The sequence below is a fragment of the Hetaerina americana genome, unplaced genomic scaffold (genome assembly GCF_022747635.1).
Source record: "Hetaerina americana unplaced genomic scaffold, ioHetAmer1.1.p SCAF_1, whole genome shotgun sequence".
NCBI classification, from domain to species: Eukaryota; Metazoa; Arthropoda; class Insecta; order Odonata; family Calopterygidae; genus Hetaerina; species Hetaerina americana.
This window is the reverse complement of record NW_027286069.1, coordinates 59282859-59302954: the sequence shown is the minus strand read 5'-3', so window position 1 is coordinate 59302954 and position 20096 is coordinate 59282859. Positions and strand designations below refer to the sequence as shown.

General features: G+C 34.9%; 1 protein-coding gene across 1 annotated transcript; it reads right to left on the bottom strand.

The window, feature by feature from the left end:
- Positions 1 to 526: 526 nt before the first annotated feature.
- Positions 527 to 19358, bottom strand: LOC139700111 (neuronal acetylcholine receptor subunit alpha-2-like). Its single transcript, XM_071598674.1, has 9 exons — positions 19262 to 19358; positions 16196 to 16350; positions 14459 to 14503; positions 14256 to 14365; positions 13675 to 13885; positions 9869 to 10046; positions 4958 to 5110; positions 4104 to 4300; positions 527 to 1526 (listed from the first exon to the last, which is right to left on the bottom strand). Exons 2-9 carry the CDS (start codon positions 16223 to 16225, stop codon positions 1347 to 1349), a joined length of 1104 nt encoding a protein of 367 aa, XP_071454775.1. The 5' UTR covers positions 16226 to 16350; positions 19262 to 19358; the 3' UTR covers positions 527 to 1346.
- Between the last annotated feature and the right edge of the window lie 738 nt (positions 19359 to 20096).

Here is a 20096-nt window from a genome sequence, read left to right as displayed (position 1 = left end):
AGAGACACAAAGAAAGGACATTCACAATATGTTATTTGACGTTTCGACGGCTTGGCTGTCGTCTTCAGAATCTGGTTCTGATGACGACAGCCGAGCCGTCGAAACGTCAAATAACATATTGTAAGTGGCATTTCTTTGAGTCTCTATGTTCTAAAAATCTACATCTGTGTTTTTATATATTTGTGCGTCACCGAAGAGTGTTCCATTTCGAGGATTTTATATATATAATTCTAAAAATCTACATCTTTGTTTTTGTAGGTGAGTTTTTTCCAGAACAATACAATTTGTTCCAAATGTACCTCAGAGTAACATAGGCAATTATCAATTATTACCAGACTAAAAGCAGCCACAATATCATATACATTTCTTTCCTTTCTTCACCAAGATGGCATTTTTTTCAAATTTTACTAAGACTCTGTCAAATAAATACACCACATGTATTTTGGTTCATTATGGACAAAAAGGAATAAAAATATTTCAAATATAATTTCAAAATCTGAGAAATATATTTGCACAAACACGGGTAATTAAATACAGGATTCCTGCACTGGCAGATTTTATCTCAGTCAGCACTCAAGGAAACATTAAAATCATTTTAGAGGAGGCTTCTCAAAATTCAAAATAAAGATAAATAAATATCAGTCATAAATGTTATCACTTAACAGGCAATGACAATTTGAGACTTCATTTCAACTCTTAGAACTTTATCATAATTAAGCATTGACCAGTCTATCAACACAGAAGTAATATGGAGGGTTTATATTTTTTGATAACTTAATTTGTTTGTGTGATGAAATTAACTTTTTCCCACAATCTTACTAATTCACCAAGGTTCATGGTAGGTATTTTGGTAAAAGACGCATTTCAAGATGAAAAACTAACACATAAGGTGCATTGGTGACTTTGCATTCATGGCAAAAGGATTTTGGTGGGAGAAAAATAAATTGGCACATTCTGATAAGGAACTTACATATTCTGTTAATGATTTTCAATATAAAGTTATGCATGCATTGTTTCAGTTCATTCTGACAAAAGAATGGCCATTTAGTTAAATCAGTTAACATTTTCACTACTAGCCACAAAGATCAAATATATCATGGAGTACAGCACCTTCGTTAGCTAGAAAGAGGACAAAATAAAACACTGGAAGTAAATTGAAGTCCCTAGATGCAAGAAGCAAATTAAGAAACAAGAACTGATGGGATGCATAGGTGCAGTCACCTCATTTAACACAAGGATACGGAGAACATACTTTTGTGTCCTTCATTCCCTTAAGTGGTTAATACGTTCCAACGACTATGTGTATTGAAGAAGTTGGCAGGGAGCTTGACTTGCTTACTTTTTGACTAATCAACAGGAATAAGATCTATAAGCAGCACTATATAAGTCAACAGGACCATGAAAAAGGCCAAATGATCAATGACAGCCACCAAAATGATCCACTCATTATGAATTTTTCCATGTGCCTCATTCACATCTGTTCCATTTTCAATGAGAGCAGCCACATCACATTTCGCCAGTGGGTTCTGAAAATGGATAAAATGACAGTTTATAACCCTTTTCATATAAAATAAGCAAAATTCAATCCATTCCAAATTTCAACCCCCTGAACATTTTGATCTTAAAAGGATGGACTAATTTCAACAGCATCCATTGGCAATTTCTAAAAAGAGGTAATTTCTAAAATGAAACTGAAAGATGAATTTCCATGTTTGTAGGTAAAATACAATGAATAAAATGATTAAAAGGACTGCATCTAACAAGTGATGAGCTATGGGGAATGTCTACCAGAAGAGGAAGTACATGTATGTGTATATATATGGGGTCTGTCCAAAAAGTATTGAGAATTTTGAATCACCACGGGTTACGTACGAGGGTCATCCGGAAAGTAGTACCCGTTCGTGAAATAAAGACACAAAAGTAAATATTAACAAACATAAAAAAATTTATTTGAAAGAGGATACTTTAAACTACTTCTCAACATAATCTCCAAGCAAATTAAGGCATTTGTCATAACGTGTGACAAGTTTCTGTATTCCTGCTGCATAGTCCTTCGCCGCCAGCTCATTGAGATACGCGAGGGACCCATCTTGCACAAATTTTTGCATAATGCAGATGGTGTTTAACAATTTCATGAACAATTGTTCGAGAAACATTGGGAAAATGCTCACAGATGTCATCAATTGTGACGCGCCGATCGTTCCTCAGGAATTCGTCAACTGAGCTCACCAGTTGGTCTGTAATGACAGACGGTCTCTCCGAACGCTCATCGTCGTGTGTGTTCCCCCTCCCCATGTTGAAGTTGTGACACCACCGCCGAACAGACGACTCGTCCATTACATTGTCTCCATACACCTCCTTTAATTGGCGATGAATATCACATGGGCGAACGTTTCTTGCATTGAGGAATTTAATCACTGCCCTCACTTCACAACTGGCGGCGTTCTCAATTTTTTTAAACATTGTAAACAATCACAGAAACAACACAGGCAATGCTAGCGTCACGCAACTTGGCTCAGAGAAGGCAGACAAGCCACTGAAGCTATCTGACCTCGTCCAGCGGCTACTCGCGTCGTCAGCACTTCATGCGGCACGAACGGGTACTACTTTCCGGATGACCCTCGTATATATATATATATTTAATTTATGATTTTTTTGTGGTGTAATGTACAGTACTTATGTCTCTCCCTTATACCAAAAAGTTTGGCCATTTGGAATGTTCCAGTAATTGTTGACAGCTGTTTTTCTGGGATGTGTTTTGGCTTATATTCGATTTTTGCCTATTCCAAAAAATGGTTCAAATAATCTGTATCAAATTTTGAGTGAAAAACAAAATTAAGCATGCCGATGCATTCCGAATGTTGCCTGTGGCATATGGAGAAGCTACCTTGGACTGCAGCAACATTTATAACGGTGGTACAAAATGTTCTCAGAGGGCCGAGAAGATGTGATCGACGATGAGCGGGCCAGATGCCCAAGCACGTCAACAACAGACGAAAACATTGATGAAGTGAAGAAAATAGTATTGGCCAATCGTCAAATCATTGTTAGAGAAGTTACTGACGACCTAAACATATCGATTGGCTTGTACCATTCAATTTTTACCAATAATAGGGGCATGACACGGGTCGCCGTGAAATTCATACCAAAATTGCTCAATTTTGACCAAAAACAGCAACGCATTAACATTGCTAATGGACTTGCGTTGGACTCTGTCCTCGATGACCCAAATTTGCTCCAGAGGGTCACAACTGGTGGCGAATCATGGGTTCATGGTTATGACGTGGAAACTAAAGCTCATTCATCCCAATGGAAGCTGCAGCACGAGTCAAGACCGAAAAAAGCACACCAAGTTCGGTTGAATGTGAAAGTTATGCTTACAGTTTTCTTCGATTACAGGGGCATGGTGCATCATGAGCTCTTGCCACAGGGTAGAATGGTAAATAAGGAATATTACCTGCAGTTATATGCAATTTTCGCAAATCAATCCGCCACAAACACCTGGATTTGTGGAAGAACAAAAATTGTCTTTTACACCATGACAAAGCCCCTGCTCACACACTGTTACTGGTGTGCAAAGTTTTAGCCAAAAACAACAAACTAATGATGCCACGCCACTGTATTCCCCAGATCTGGCCCCCAGTGACTTTTTCTTGTTCCCGAAACTGTAGAGGCCCATGAAAGGACAACGCATATATGATTTCATCAAAGTAACACAGAAAGGAATAGCAAACTTTGACAGCAACAAACAATATAAGAACAAATAAAAAGATCACTCACACGTTATTTCTTGATCATTTTGATGGAATTCAACTCCGTCTTCACTATTTCTTCCGATTAAGACGGAGTTGAATTCCGTCAAAATGATCAAGAAATAACTTAACATACAGGTTCCCATCCCTGTGCCGCCTATGGTTTCCTAGGAAGATCTGGTACCCAAAAAATCACACAGCGTGGGCAAAGCTGAAGGTGCCCATAAGCATGCCTGAGAATTGAACCTGGGCTCTCAAGGCAGTATTCCAACACCCTATCCCCTCGACTACCACATCTTTAAAAAATATCTGATAAGAATAAATAATAAAAAATTATAACATGATTCTTACCATTGAGTTCACCCGACCAAGAAATATGATACGTCCTATCTCTTGATCTAAGGCCATTCCCAATAATCTGGTTAGCCATAATGGGGCTGAATCAGAACCATAATCTGGAGACACCAATGGTGAAGACAACCTCAGCTGAATAACACTTAGTACCAAGGCAGCAACACAAATTATAATCGAATTCCGGAAGAAAAGAACTGCAAAATACAAGGATGTTTCAAAGTTAAAGCAATCCAAGTTCAGGCTAAGATTTTTTATGGAATGTCAAAGTCTTGCAATAGTTACTTGCAATTTTTATTCGTCAAATGATGGCTTCTTGAAGTTTCAAAGACACTAACCAAAAACATGCATGTGAAGACCACAAAACCACTTTATAACACGCAACAAACTTTGAAAGTCATAAATACAACAAATATTAGGAGATATTAGAAAACATCAGTGCATATTCATAGGAAAAGTTGAGCACCAACATTCAAACCACTGCAATATAACATAAGAAAAGAAGTAGAAAATGGGTTGAAATGAATATTATAGAACAATTATCAGATGGGAATGGACAACTTTTAAATGCACGCAATAGGCCTTCCTATCAAAGATACTATGGATATCAATTATTGGGACTACCACATTACAACAAATACATCATTCAAGGAAAGTATCATTAGGAATAAATTCAGTTTCTGAATGAATGAAAATCATAGTTAACAGTTGTCAACAATCTTCAAGGAAGGATCACACAGAAAGAGATGAAAATTAAGTAAATGACTCACAGGTAGCCATTAGTGCCAAGGAATCACATATGTAGGCATCAAAATATGGTCAGCTTTGGGTTACAGTATCAGTAAAATGCTTACCTATAACTGGAGTCATATCACCATTTGATGGAAGTTTTACTCCCAAATATTGCAGATATAGACAGTGACATAGGATTGATATTGAGCACATTGCCAAACGATGAGGTGGCTCAGGATCCAGCCAGAAGGATGATAGTGTCATTGCTGTCAAAACTGTTAGAAAAACACCAAAAATTAAAAAACTCCAACCAGCCTTGAATATATGTTTTATTAATCACTAATTTGTATTATTATTATTAGTATTGTACCTGGTTAGAGTAGGAGTTAGAAGGACCCAGGAACTAAATACTATCCATAGTATTCCTAAATCCTAACTAATATGACACAAAATATCCTTTCTATTACTAACAGTAGTATACCAGGTTAAAGTAGATTTTCAATGGGCCTCCAGTCACTGGCTTCTGTGATGCTCATGACAAACATGACAAGAAATGACCTTAAACCCCACAATACATATTAAAATGTCTTGTTCTTCAGCCAAATTGACTTTCCTAGCCCCCTTGTTCCCATCCAAAAACAATTCTTTTCTCCCCTCAACATCATTTTACCAACATTCTCCCCACTATTACTGTCTTCAGTGCCCATTTCCTCTCAATATCTCCTGCATCCACTTGCCATACCTTCTTCAAATTTATACCAACAGCCATCTACCTTCTCCCATAATGCCTAACACTTTGGTTTGTTCTATTGTTTCAGGCTTCACTTCGTGGAAGTAATTGATATCCATTGTTGAAATAGAAAGAAAGACTCGTACTTTTCCACAGATTTTATTATACGGCACGACGCGTTTCACCGACTTGCGGCATCATCAGGTACCTGATGATGCCGCAAGTCGGTGAAACGCGTCGTGCCGTATAATAAAATCTGTGGAAAAGTACGAGTCTTTCTTTCTATTTCAACAATGGATACTTTGGTTTGTTTTCCTTCCTGGCAATTATCGTTTTGTCCATTCTTCTCTGGACCCACATCTCAAAAGGTCCACAATCTCTGCCTCAATGACCAAGTTTCTGAACCATAAAAAACCACTTTCTGTATTAAAGTTTTCATTAGCCTTTCCTAAAAATCTTTACTTGAGCAGCCTATCATTAACTTCTGCCTCTAAGTAAATTTCTCTCTGTCTACTAAACATAACTTCCTTTAAGGTCACCACTGCTCCTCATACATAATACTACCAAAATAGGTAAACTGCTTCACATACCATTGCCTATTCTGAATTTGAAATCAAATTTAGAAGTCTTCACATACTAATGTGTTTGCACTAATAACAATCTTTCCTCACCCCTGAAATTAGTCTATGGAGTTCCTCAAGGATCAGTCCTTGGCCCTCTTTTATTCCTTATTTTAATTAATGACCTACCGTCAAATGTCTCCTGCAAGTCCATACTCTATGCTGATGATACCACTTTTGTTCACGAGTCTAAGAATGTTAATTCTAGTACTATAACCAATTGGTGTTTATCAGAAGCATCAAACTGGTTTTCTGCAAACGGTCTGGTTCTAAATAATGATAAAACTCAGTCCCTGGTCTTCTCACTAAGTACCATATCTAATCCCCCGAGTACCATTAAATTACTTGGTTTCGAACTCGACCAAAAATTGACTTGGGAGCCTCACATACTGGGCACACTTGGAAAATTGTCAAAGGCTGTGTATATGTTACGTAAACTCAAATATATTATTCCAAAAGAGTTCCTTATTCAGGTATACTATGCTTTATTTCATTGCCACATTGACTATGGTATTGTACTTTGGGGCCACTCACCTTCCACAAATATGTTATTTAAGATGCAAAAAAAGGCAGTCAGAATTATTTCCTTTTCACCCCCAAGAGAACATTGTAAACCTCTGTTCTGTAATTTGGGCATCATGACTCTGCATAGTCTGTATATCTATAAATGCCTATGTAATGTCAAGGAAAACCTTAGCTCTTTCGAGAAAAGGTCTAACTTCCATTCTCATAATACAAGGAACAGCGATACACTAGACATTCCCTATTGCAGATTAGCCAAGAACAGCAATTCTTTCAATATTCTAAAAATTCGTTTGTTTAATAGATTGCCCTCTGAGGCTAAAGTTGTGAGTGTGCCCAAGTTTAAGAAAGTTATCCGGAACTGGCTGACTAAAAAAGCATTCTACTCAGTAAATGAGTTTTTTGATTAAAAAATTGTGTGGTCCATGATAGACATACAATCATTTGTCTCACCAAATGTATTTTGACTGTAATATGTAATATTTGATTTGTAATATGTGTTTATGTAACCATAATCTCTAAACTATGTATCTCTATGACGAAGACTATTGCAAAACTATTTTGTTTAATGTCCAATAAAATTATTATTATTATTATTATTATTAATACACTTCCGTTTTTAGGGATTAGTATCAATGTTGTTAAAATATTTATCTAACAGTCTTTCTACCAAATTCTTCCCTCATAAATGCTGCAAATGACCTCATGAAAACTCTTTCTTTCCCATTTGCTAATATTCTTGAGTATTTTCAAATATTCTGCTGGCAATTTACCTATTCCCATGACATTCTTCAACTTCTTTTCCTTTAGTGCCTTTCTACCTCGCAGTCATGTTTTCCCAGTCCCGAACAATCCTAATCAAAATCATACTCCCTTTTTATAAACAAACTAATTCACCTATTATCTCTATTATTTAGCTTCTGTCAGTATTAATTCCATATTGGAAACCATATCAGCATAAATTAATACTTTCCATATTGTAGCCCTAATATGTGCAAACAATTTCCATTCTTACATCTTGATAGTTCCTCTGTCTTCCTGTATTGCCTAACCCTTTTCTATTTGCTGTTGGTACTTCTTCATTCATCACCTTATTCATCCCTTGTGAGAGATCCTTATCTTTCTTCAACCATATCTTTTTCCTTATTCTCCCTTAGAATTGTATCAACTGGCTCCTGATACTCATTCATTTTCACCCCAGTTACAGTTTTCTAGCCTCCACTTTCTTTAACTCCTACCCTCACATATTCTTTAAATTTAACATTACACTTCATAGTGGTAGAACCATTAAGGGAGCTGACCAATAGCTGAGGTCATTAATGCTATTAGGGAAAGGTGGGTAATTTGGTAATGGCAGGATGTTCAGGATAGAGAGGAAGGGTGGAGAGAACCTGGCATTGGCATTAGTCTATTCTTAACGAAAGAGACCAAGGGGCCACAATTTAACATCTCATCCAATTGATAGGGTACTCATAAGTGTTCTTCATAAAGCACTCCAAGTAGGGATGGGGATATCACTAAAAAAAATCCTGCCACAATAGGGATTCTAACCTGAATGCCCGGGGAGGGGAACCAGTACATTTGCCACTTCACCATCTCGATTCTCCATCGATCGCATTATTCCTAAATCTATGCCTAACCATAATATGGTCTAGCTGATATCTCCAAGCATATTCCATGTATACAAATGTCCACTGTAGTGCTTAAACAAGGGGCTAGTTATAATTAAGCTATTTATTAAGTCAATTAAGCAATTAATTAAGTCATTCATTCCCCGCCGACTTTTATTCCTACCTCCAGTTCTGCCCATGCCTCTTTAATCATTTCATCCACACATACATTGAAAAACAACAGTGATAATGGGCAACCCTGCCTTACACCTCTTCCTAAAACTGCCCATCTGGACTGGGCAGTTTTATGAAGAGGTGTAAGGTACTTGCACCTGAGCAGTCTGAGACATGTACAGGTTGCGATTAGCCTCCTGTCCCTCCAATCTATTCGCATTTTCTTCAATATACTCATAAATGCAATATACTCATATATATACTCATTTTCATAGAAATAGATATAAGGAAAAGGGATAGGAACACATATAATGGACGAACATAGGAGAAGTGGGGAAGGTGGGATCAGGCAGATCATGAGTGTAAAAATATTTCCTAGACCGGGACTTGAACTCCTGATCTTTCCACTTGCCGGGCGGAGGCTCTTAACCACTTGAGCTAGCCAGGAAATGTAATTTACACTGAGATCTGCAATGCTTTATGCAACCAAGTGCCCTGATTCTTTGGCCAAAAGATGGCATTAGGGAGCTGTTTCACTCACCAAAGGAGAAATAGACAACACACACAAGAGGAAATGATAATAGTATAGCAATCATAGAACATCATAAGGGATAGGAACAGTGTGTTTCACTTCTTCTGGCTATGCGTGCCACGAAACGCACTGTTCTTGTCCTTTATGATGTTGTATGATTGCTATACTACTATCCTTTCCTCTTGTGTGTGTTGTCTATTTCTCCTTTGGTGGGCGAAACAGCTCCCTAATACCATCTCTTGGCCAAAGAATTGAAATTATATTCTCTTCCATGAAATACTATTAAATATATTTGCTAATACAGGTATGAAGGATAAGGTACTTAGTTGGTCAAAGTCATTTCTGAATATTAAAGAACATGTAATATGCAGACAAAGCATACCTTATGGTGCTTTGAGTGAAACACTTCATATGGATTCAGTTAGCCATTGTACCACAATCAAGTGATGGGAGACAGAAAATACCTTCAATAATACTTGGGACATACCTGTACCTCATTACCACTGCAATGAGTTGGCCTTTCCCAACAAGAAAATGTAATGGTCTCAGCTACTTATCTCTACTGTGAATCATATACCTCATTAATGTAAGAATAAAATTTATATCTATAGGTGCTAAATGGTACTGTAATGTAACATAAACTGTAATAAAACTTAATTTCTAGTTATATAAATGTCTCATCTTACAATCCATGGGTAAAACTTCTTTGCCATGTACTACTTTGCCTTTATATATGGGTTGACTGTACATCCATGGTATTACAGGAAATTAAAAAATCCAAAACCTACAGAATAATTAATACTAAAAATAGCAGAACTAGATACAGGTAGTTAATATGTACTTACTTAAGGAAGGAACTGTCACAGTAGCTGCATAAGCACTGGCATGTCTTTTAATGATAAACTTGTATGTTACTGATGGATATGTTGCATTGGGACAGCAATCATAAGTAGCAACATTTTTTATAGCAGTCACATTCTTGAGTTCCCACTCTCGACTCCCCTGGAAGTCATCCAGATCCACCTGATTCCAAAAAGTTTTTATTGTAAAACAATAATGCAATGGATGCTGAAATTAAATATTTTTGCAGGGAATTACATTAATAATGGGTATCACTAAATTATATAAATTAGAGTATTTAAAAAAAATTGTTGTCTCAGGCGTAACTTTATGGAATTCGCATAACATATTGAAATGTAATTAAATGATTGACTTTGTAAAAAGTGTGTGGAATTACAAAGTCAATTATTTCATTACATTTCAATAGAGTATTTAAAATTGAACAATAGGAAGCAAAGCAATGTTATAATCTTTTACAAAAATATGTTAGCAAAGCTGACCTACGAACCATTTAATTACTTAATCAGACTAACTCTCTCACAAAATTAATGGGAAATAACTTAAATCCTGAGTGGTACATGTCTACTATCACCATGGATAAAGGTCAGATAGTAAAAAGGAAAATTATTCAGAGACATTATCACTAAAGAGCACAATCCCATTTTCCACAGTTCAACATTTTAGGGTGGTGAAAGATCCTGATAGATATTACCATTAACAAGATTCTCCTAAAATTTGAAAAATTAAATTTCAGAGTATTACAATAATAACTTAATTTCTTAGAATATCGGCTGAGCTAAAAGAAATATGGACAGACCTATGTTAGAATCATTAATGAAAATGGATGCTTCAAAATACTATACTACATACATACTATTATAAATGATTCAAATATTATTTTGCACAAGTGAAAAGAGCTCTATAGTATAAGTTGCATATGGAGTAATGACCATTTATAGGTATTTGTAATATTCAAGAAAATTTATGGATGCCCCAAATTATAAGTTTGGCAAATTTTGAATACAATCTTCAGTAGTATACGACACTTATGCTGTGTAGGAAGCATCAGGTCTTATCTAAGCACTAAGTCAATACTAGATTTTTTCTTCACACTGATTAACACAGTAACATGATAGCAGCACTTGTACAACCAATAAATCTGAGAAATGTATGTTGAGAGTAATAGTGATGGCTCCAAGTCACTCAAGCCAGGGGTATTGAAGGTTATAACAGCTAAACAAATAGCAGTTAATTCAACTTCTAGATATCAGTGAGGTGGCTATCTGCAGTATGTCAGGTGGCCCTGACTTCCGTGGGATACCCGCCAAAGTGATAGCACACAGTGGTTACCCAATAGTCTCATGTTAAAACACTTTCAGACAGTTACAAGAAACCAATTCAATAATGTATTTCATTCATTCATAGCATATGGAAACAATAAAATAATGAATCCAGATAATTACTGGTGATGGAGCCTATTGTGTTTCTAGTCCCCTTTAATTTTATAAAGGATATCATTAAGTCTGAATACTGGATAATTCTATGAATTTTCCAAGCACACAATCAATGGGTTATCGATTGCCAATGAATGAGTAACATAAGCAAACAAATGTAGTTTGATTCCCTATTCTAGGCAAGGGTTACATATTGGCAACCTAATTTTTATTTCACCTGATGGTGATGCGCTGCGGCATCGAAACCACGGTCGTGTGAAGTATTAAATCTTTACGTGGAAGTGCAAAGTTTCTTTTTCTACCCTCAGAACTAATTTTAATTTAGTAAATGTGCATTCAATTAGAATTCTCAGGTCATTTAGGAATGAAAGAGATCAAATGTACACACTAGATTTGGAAAAATGAAGGCTTATTTTAAGTGCCCATTGAAACAACTATTAATATGTGAATATGTATTTAACATTAAATTAAAAAGCATTAATGTTGGATATTCACCAAATAACTCAAATAAGAAATCTAATTAGAACGCACAGATGTCTTAATACATGAAGACAGGCATTTTGCTTATCATCTAAAATATATTCAAGAGTCCAAAAACCCATATTTTTACATGGATGTTTAAAAATTTTGATTCCCATGCAGAACCAATTGAAATCTATTTTTAAGCATAGTCAAAAATCAGTACTCACTAAACCCAATCATTATTATCATAAAACAGGAAAAAGCACTTAGTATAGCATATTTAAAATAATTAATATGTTTCTTGCAATTATGAAAATAAAAAATATTCCACTTGTCCAACTGGTACTATTACGCTAATATCTTTGTAATTTTATTAATTACTCACAAAAAACTACTATGTTAACAGTCATTAATTGTAACTGAACTACAAGGTGTGATCAAAAAAAGACAGGACTGATTTTATAACTTGTTTATTTCGACGGATACAGCTTAATTGAACTTGTCGCCCTCGAAGTACATGCCTTAGCTGACGACACACCTTTGCCAATGTTTCTTCCAGCTCTTGAACCCTGCCGGGTAAGCTGCCTTAGGGATCCTCTTCAGTTCCACTGTACAATTAGTTTTAATGTCCGCAATAGAGTTGAATCGGCACCCTCTCAAGGTTGATTTTAACTTAAGAAATAAAAAGAAGGTTTTAAGAAACTCTGGGTTGGCAATGGCTCAATCCAGGAGTTCCTGATAAATGTCCACACGTTTTTGTCTCTGTTCATCAGTCAGCACCCACGGGACAAATTTTCATACGACGAGCGTCATGCTCAAAATATGTTAAAATTGTCTGACAGGACCCAAAACTAAAATTCACTTCCTCAGCTATCTCCCTAGCAGTTAAACAGTGATTTGCCAGCACCAAATTGACATGGTTGGGGTCTGTCGAAGTGGAAGGCCGCCTCATTCACAAATCCTCAACTGTAGAGGTTCTGCCCAATTTAAAACGACTGTACCACTCAAAACACTGGCTCCGACTAAGAGTTCCATTGACCAAGGCTTGCTGAATCATTTCAAATGTCTCCATAGCACTTTGGCCATATTGGAAACAAAATTCCATGCTGTTCCTCTAGCTCTTTCATTGCTGACGTTGCACACAGTGATGAACAGGTTCAGACAATTACCATTGATGCTACGTAACGACTCGACGTAAAGAAACGCAACACCCCTCATTTTAGTCGTCAGATGTGTCGCTAGATGGCGCACCGTGTCTCGTTTTGATCCATTGGACGGTTTGCACAGAATAAAATCATTCCGGTCTTTTTTTGATCTCACCTTGTAAGTATCTGTTAGCTTTCATAATTATACCTTTAATTTTAATGCACTTTCCACTCTAATCTCATATAAATGGCATTCGTCTCTGGGGTCTTGTCTTGGACACTGTTATTATTCATTCAGAAAAGGTGCTCTTGACTAGTCTCTTTGTTGATCTAATGAAGATAACAGTGTACAGTTTGTATCAATTTTACTCTTTATTGTATGTGAAGGAAAACATTGTATACTCTACACATAATCACAATATCAGGGCTAAATATAGCTTTGATATTCCAAAAATTAGGCTAGCAAGTACTTATGAATCTGAGAGTAGATGTTCAAAATACTATTACATTTTACCAGCAGAGCATTTAAAATCATTGAGACATGGCTCATTATTAGACCTCTAAATTCTCGGGATGAATATTTTGATCTGGATTTCTCAAGAATCAAATTTTAATCAATAGCAATTTTCTTTTAACATGTACCCTGTGTTTGTATTTTTTATTGCATTTTGTACTGACAACATTAATATGCTGATGTTATTTCATAAATGGATAAAAAAATGATTATTAACAATTCTAACAGATACTAACCCCTCCATCCTTCAATGTGATGTCAATCATCTCCCCAACATGAGTCCATGATCCAATCTTCATAGTGCATTCGTGCGAATCAAATGGCCATTGTCTGAGATTTGGCCTACAATGAACTGGCCATTTGGTAATAGGAACGCATAACACCGTTCCCTGTGGGTAAACTAAACACGTAGTACGTTTAAAAGCTGTATTTTGACTCAGATCCCCACTGAAACAATAAATAATAAATTAAAATGTTAAACCTATATCAGATACAGCCTATAACAAATACAGTCTCTCCATAAAGGTAGTAAGTTATGTTTGGAAACATAATTAACTCTAAAATTATTTTTCACACAATACCAGAATTTATAAAACCAATAGCCAACAGAATATTGGTCAAAATGTATTTTATATGAATAACTAACATTACAATTAATGAAAAAACTAATTTGCAGAATACATCATGAAAACTTTGGACTACCAATATTTTTATGTAATGAGATCGCAGACACCTTCTAAAATGCTGAATTAAATGTCATTGCATTTAAAACTATTTATTCATCACATTCTCATAAAATTATGAGGGAAATTCATACCTGTCGTATAGAGCAAAGTCAGGTAACCAAATATCTTTGCTGCTAACATGAAGAAAGGTTACATTTCCATAATCACTAGGGGTCCATGTCAAGTGAGCATCATGCCAAGACTAAAAATAAGAGCATTTACAAATATCAAGAATGTAGTTTGCTATACATCAATATACTAAGCAAAATCAAAATACTGCATGTAATAGCATTACCATTCCCGTCCATGAATGAACCTCCAATACATTGTTCACTTCATCCTAAAGAAAAATAAAGGAATTGTGAATAACATTTGGTAGTCCCGTGCACCATGACATCCAAAATCATGTAAAACTACATCAAAAAATTGTACTCATTCCTAACTGAATGTAGTGCTCCACAGAGGAGAATGGAAAAGCTCATAGCCAGCCAGAACCTTGCTGGAAATATAGCTTACCATCTGGTTACAGCATGTTATTCTCTTCCAAACTTTTATCCTCAAACAGTAGATAAGGTACAAAAATGATAAGTTAAGGTTGCGCCACTTATGCTGGACTCTTGGACGGAGGGAGGGTGGTGAGGGCAAAATTAGTCACCTCTTCCAATAAGGGAGGTGGGATATGGTGGGAGAGGTCACAATGATACAGAAGAATTAACAATAAAAAAGTTAATGATATCATGTCCCCATGCACATTTCCATTCCCTTATGGAACCATTAATAAAATTCTTCTCAAAGGTAGTAGCAGCATAAGTGCCAACAATTTTTTTTAACCAGGTTCCCCTAATGCATTCTCCTGAAGGAGTGGAGCAGAAGAGTTCCTTAGTGAATTAAGTTTAATGCCCGATGTCTACCCTCCCATAGTTTCTGACCAAGAAAGATAAAACTCATTACAGAACCACAGGGTGTGTATGTGACGTGCATTTCAGAAATCATGATAAATACTACACACATTTTCAAAAACCCACATACTTAGTAGGATTAATATTCGACTTTTCTTCCCTACTTCTATAGAACCTCAGTATGTAATTTCATAAAGTTGAATTTTGAAATTTGAAAGGATGAATGACATTTTCAGGTCATTTTTCCCATTTTGAATGGACAAATAAAATGACAGAGAGATTTGAATGGACAAATAGAGAACCGTACAATATTTTTTGGTTCATTTCTGTAAAAACTTAGACAGAAGTTCAATTCTTTGGATTGGCACGAACATAACTATATATATAACAGTAATGGAAGTTTACTAATAAATCCAACTTTGAATTTTTTCATAAGGAATATGTAAAGACAGCTTCATGTTCCTATAATCATTTGATTTATCAGAGGAAGCAGGGGGTTCTGAAAAATCAATTATCACTGAAATAGGCCAAATACTATGGATGACTCAATTTCTTCATTGCAGATGCAACTATTGTCATTGTATAAATGCAATACAATGAGATAAAAAATTTTACTAATATGATTTGGGATGATGACTACTTTAAAGATGGATAAAATTTTGATGCAAACATATTTTCTGTTGTTCCATGACCAGCGACATAAAAATATAATTCAAGAACTATACTTCACCACAAGAAATTCTCATGTTTTGCATAAAATGCTGCATGGACTAATCCTTGCATTTTCCACTGATTGCATACGTTTGAATTTTACTTCAGTAGCATTGAAACTACGGGTGGCGAAGTGTATCTGTTTCAGAGCTGAAAGCTGTGAAAGAGCAGAAAGAAAGCTATCACCTAAAATTGATAATAATGTACAAAAACATGATGATTGTCTGCACAAATTCTCCACCTTGATTTGATGGATGATCTTCAGTGATGTATGCACCAATAAAATATCTTAACTACTCTTACTTCACATATGATTTTAATCACCAAGTACTCAGGGTACACTTAAATATAACAGCTTACATAGAATACTGCAAACAAAAATAGTTAAGTAAAACTTAGCATAATATTATGACTCATCTCACCAAAGAAAAAAACTTGACAAACAGTTTCATTATAACTGTTACATTTGAAGTATGTTGGATAACTGGGCGGACATACTTGTCGTATGAGCAAAAAATATCTTGCCTCAACAATTGTTGAGAGGTCAGTTCTTTTGATACCCCATCTCTGCATTTTCCTGCAAAGTCAAGATTATGCTCTGCTGGATCAAAAAATGAAATATAATAGGCAAATTTGGCAGAAAAAGAATAAGCTAATATCTCAGAAGATTAGTCCTACAACACTGAATTTGATAGAAGAGTGCTTGATTAATATTTTGAAATAAAGTGCACTAAACATTCAATTATAAGAAACATAGTTGTTCATGTAAATTAATGTATCCTAGAAATTTATTTATTTTCATAAAATTAATTAAAATAAATTGACCCACGTCATTAGGCCATGTCAAAGGCTTTCTACACAATACTCAAGTAACCAGAGCCATGAGGGTGGCCCGACATGAGACTTTGTACAAATAATGTTGAAAAATATTAAAGTTTAAATCACCTGGCTCGCCTCTGATTAACAAACAGCTCCAAATCAATGGCAAAAAGAAGAGCAATAAAATCCTCAGGGACATTTTACTATGCTTTAACCTCAATCCTGCTGAAAGCAACAGACACACTGAACCACCCACTGAATTAGATAACATCTAACACTACTACAAAATTTCCAGATGCCCCAAATCTCAAAGGAGATAAAATTATATCTGCTTGAGCCATTATATTTTTTCACACCAGTCACCCTTAAGCATGGAAAATGGTCTACAGGAAAAATCAAACCACATAACTAACAACTTTCAGAGGAATGAAATTTTACAAAATATACTGGAAATTTAAGACTGCCTAGGTGGTGTTACTGTAATGAATTGGTTTTTGGCCATTAAAAAAAATACATTAAAAGTGTGTTCAATTTCTTGGAGAGATGTACATACTAGGATGATATCTTCATGCTTTATATTGTTTGTAAGTCTATATGAGTCTATTACAGTTCACTAAAATTCAAAAAAGGCGTAACTAGTATTTGTCTTAAGGCCGATCCTTTTACATAATGCACTGCTGGTTTAGCTCATCATGGTAAAGAATTTGTGTCACAAAGAGGATAAAAAATGAAGTACCACATTATGAACATAATTGTGTCATACTTATTATCCAACACTTTATATTAATTTTATATTAAAATACATCTCCTATTCACAGCAATTACATGTATATCAACAAGCTGAACTCTTCAAGACTTTTTTAATAATTACAATAAATACCGAGTATGTATATAAAATTCAGTCATGATTAAGTTTTGAGTTAGCACACCCAATTTACCTGTATCTAATTTTGCCTCAATATCTTTTTCAATCATGATCCCATCATCCATATAAAATGTTAGATAAAAATAGTTATGTTATAAACATGTACTGCATGCATTGGAGCAGAATCAAACCTTATATTTTAGAAATGTTCTGGAATTGCCTCAATATCTTTTAACTATATTAAAGTGCAGTTTTTAAACCTCAAGATTTGAATGCATAGATTCTACCATACAATAATGGCAAAATACTGTCAGCTTTTCACTACTCTGCTGAAAGCATCCTTGAAATAAAATTTTCTTTTAATAGTAGTCTCTTATTACAACTTTTGCTACAAAGTTCTTTAATTTTACAAACCCATCATTTTGCAAGGATTTCTTTCCCAGCAGATTTTTCTGGATTGATAAATCCTAGTCATGTTCCTTCTTAATTCATCACTTATTTACACTTGATAAATATTCCTGAAAGACACTAAGTGTATGACAACATATCCTCTCTCCAAACTCAAAAATCACATTTCAAAATAATTAAAATTGTGCATTTCCAAGTTTCTTCTTGGCCTTAAATTATGTTGATCCTTTCATCCTCCACAATTCTCCTCCAATATTAATAATTTTCACCCTCATAATTTAGCTGACAATGCTGCTTTTGGTGCTCTTACCTAATCCATGGGAGTGCAAGTTATTTTTTCCACTGAGGATAAGATGATGTTGCACTAGAGTACCCTTCATTTTAAATCATTTTAGCATGAAACTACCCCTGTACTCTACACCATAATCACATCTTTAGGTAGAAGTTGTAACATTAAAATGATTCTGCTTCACAAATACTGATACTATTAACTTTTTTCAAAAGACTTACTTTCAAACCAGTGTACTATACAAAATGTGTATTGTAATCAACAAATATAAGAAAATATTTAATGCCTTGATAAGCTTGCTTCTATATAGAGTCGCAGATATCTGAATCAATTATTTTCAAGGGTCATTTTGCAATTTCTCTTAAAGTATAAAACAGATTCCTTACCTATTTGGCTTGAATACAAAATATTATGTACTTCAAATGATTTACAGAATTGATGTTTTTATATCCATGAATCACTATAAATTAGTCACAAATTGAGCTTTATTTTAAACACCTACATGCATTACTAGAGTAGGCCCAAATACATAATTCAGCCATTTCTGACAATAAATACTTTAGCACACATGATGACAAGTTTTCCATAGCTTTATCGTTTGGGTAATAATAGTAGGATTTCACCAAAGGAGTAACATAATAATATCCCTTCTCTTTTACTTGCTGATTTTTGGTGCTCTAAAAAGAATGCATCATTTTTCAAGGATAATAATTCAAACAATTTCAATAACTGAATGGATCACTTCCCAAAATGAATAATGAATGAAAATAAATATGTTTTTAATATTTCAAACAGATCAATTATTGGTCAACCTGTTTCAAAATAAACATCATTATCAGAGTATAATATGAAGCTACAGAGATGGAAAAGTGATTTCTCCATACAAGAGCTGAGGAGCATTTAAAAAGTCACTCTATGATTACTCTTCGTTTAAACAAAATGGAATACTTTTTCTTTGTAGTGCCATCATATGTGCACTTTGATGATGAAAAACAACATCAAAATTACTCAATCAATAACTAAGCTTTATGGAATATTAAAATGTGATCACATGTGATGATAAAATGTGATCTCTTATGAAGACTTTTTTCAAGTATTGAAGCTTACCATTCCTTCTATCCGAGCTAAATGATAACAATTATTTTGCTTGACATACAAAATGGCAATGGACATTGCAGTACTTCAAAGGTTTAAATAGTTTTACTCTTCTTCGTGCCTGAATTAGTCCAATTCTTTATTTACATACATTGCCAAAGTATTGATTGATCTGTCTATTGGTATCTCAATTTTAAACTGATGAAGAATCATATTAGTTCTTCAAATCTGTAAAGGAAGTACAAAACATGGCAAGTTAAAAAAGTAGAATGTTATCACCAAGAAAATTTTAAACCTAAATATGATTCATTGGCTGGCATTACCTTTTTGATGGAATATTGGTGCCCTATTATGAGCTTACTGATAGTTCATCAAGTTACATAATTAGCCTTGAGATTTTTTTAAAAAGTTAGTTCCCACCATCCATTTTCCTTATCAGTTTGATACAAACTAATAAAAGATTAAAAGAAAAAATATCATGTATTAAAAATGTCAATAATCTGTCATACAAAGTACGATTGATACAAATTATGAGTGCATTGAGGAAATAATATCTTAATATATGTCCAAAAAAAAATATATATATATATATATATATATATATATATATATATATAAACACAGTAATCAACCCAAAGATCGGTTTGGTAGGTGATGGTAGAGTTCACCCAGTACTAAGCCCGACTGTGGGTGAAATTCACACATCAGGGTAGGGGGGCCAGTTCCTTTCCCTGTACCGGTTATGGTTTCCCAGGAAGACCTGGTACCCAAAAAATCACATAGCTGGGGTGGACCTACAGGTGCCCAGAGTGCCTTGCCCAGGAATCGAACCCGAGACCCTCCGATT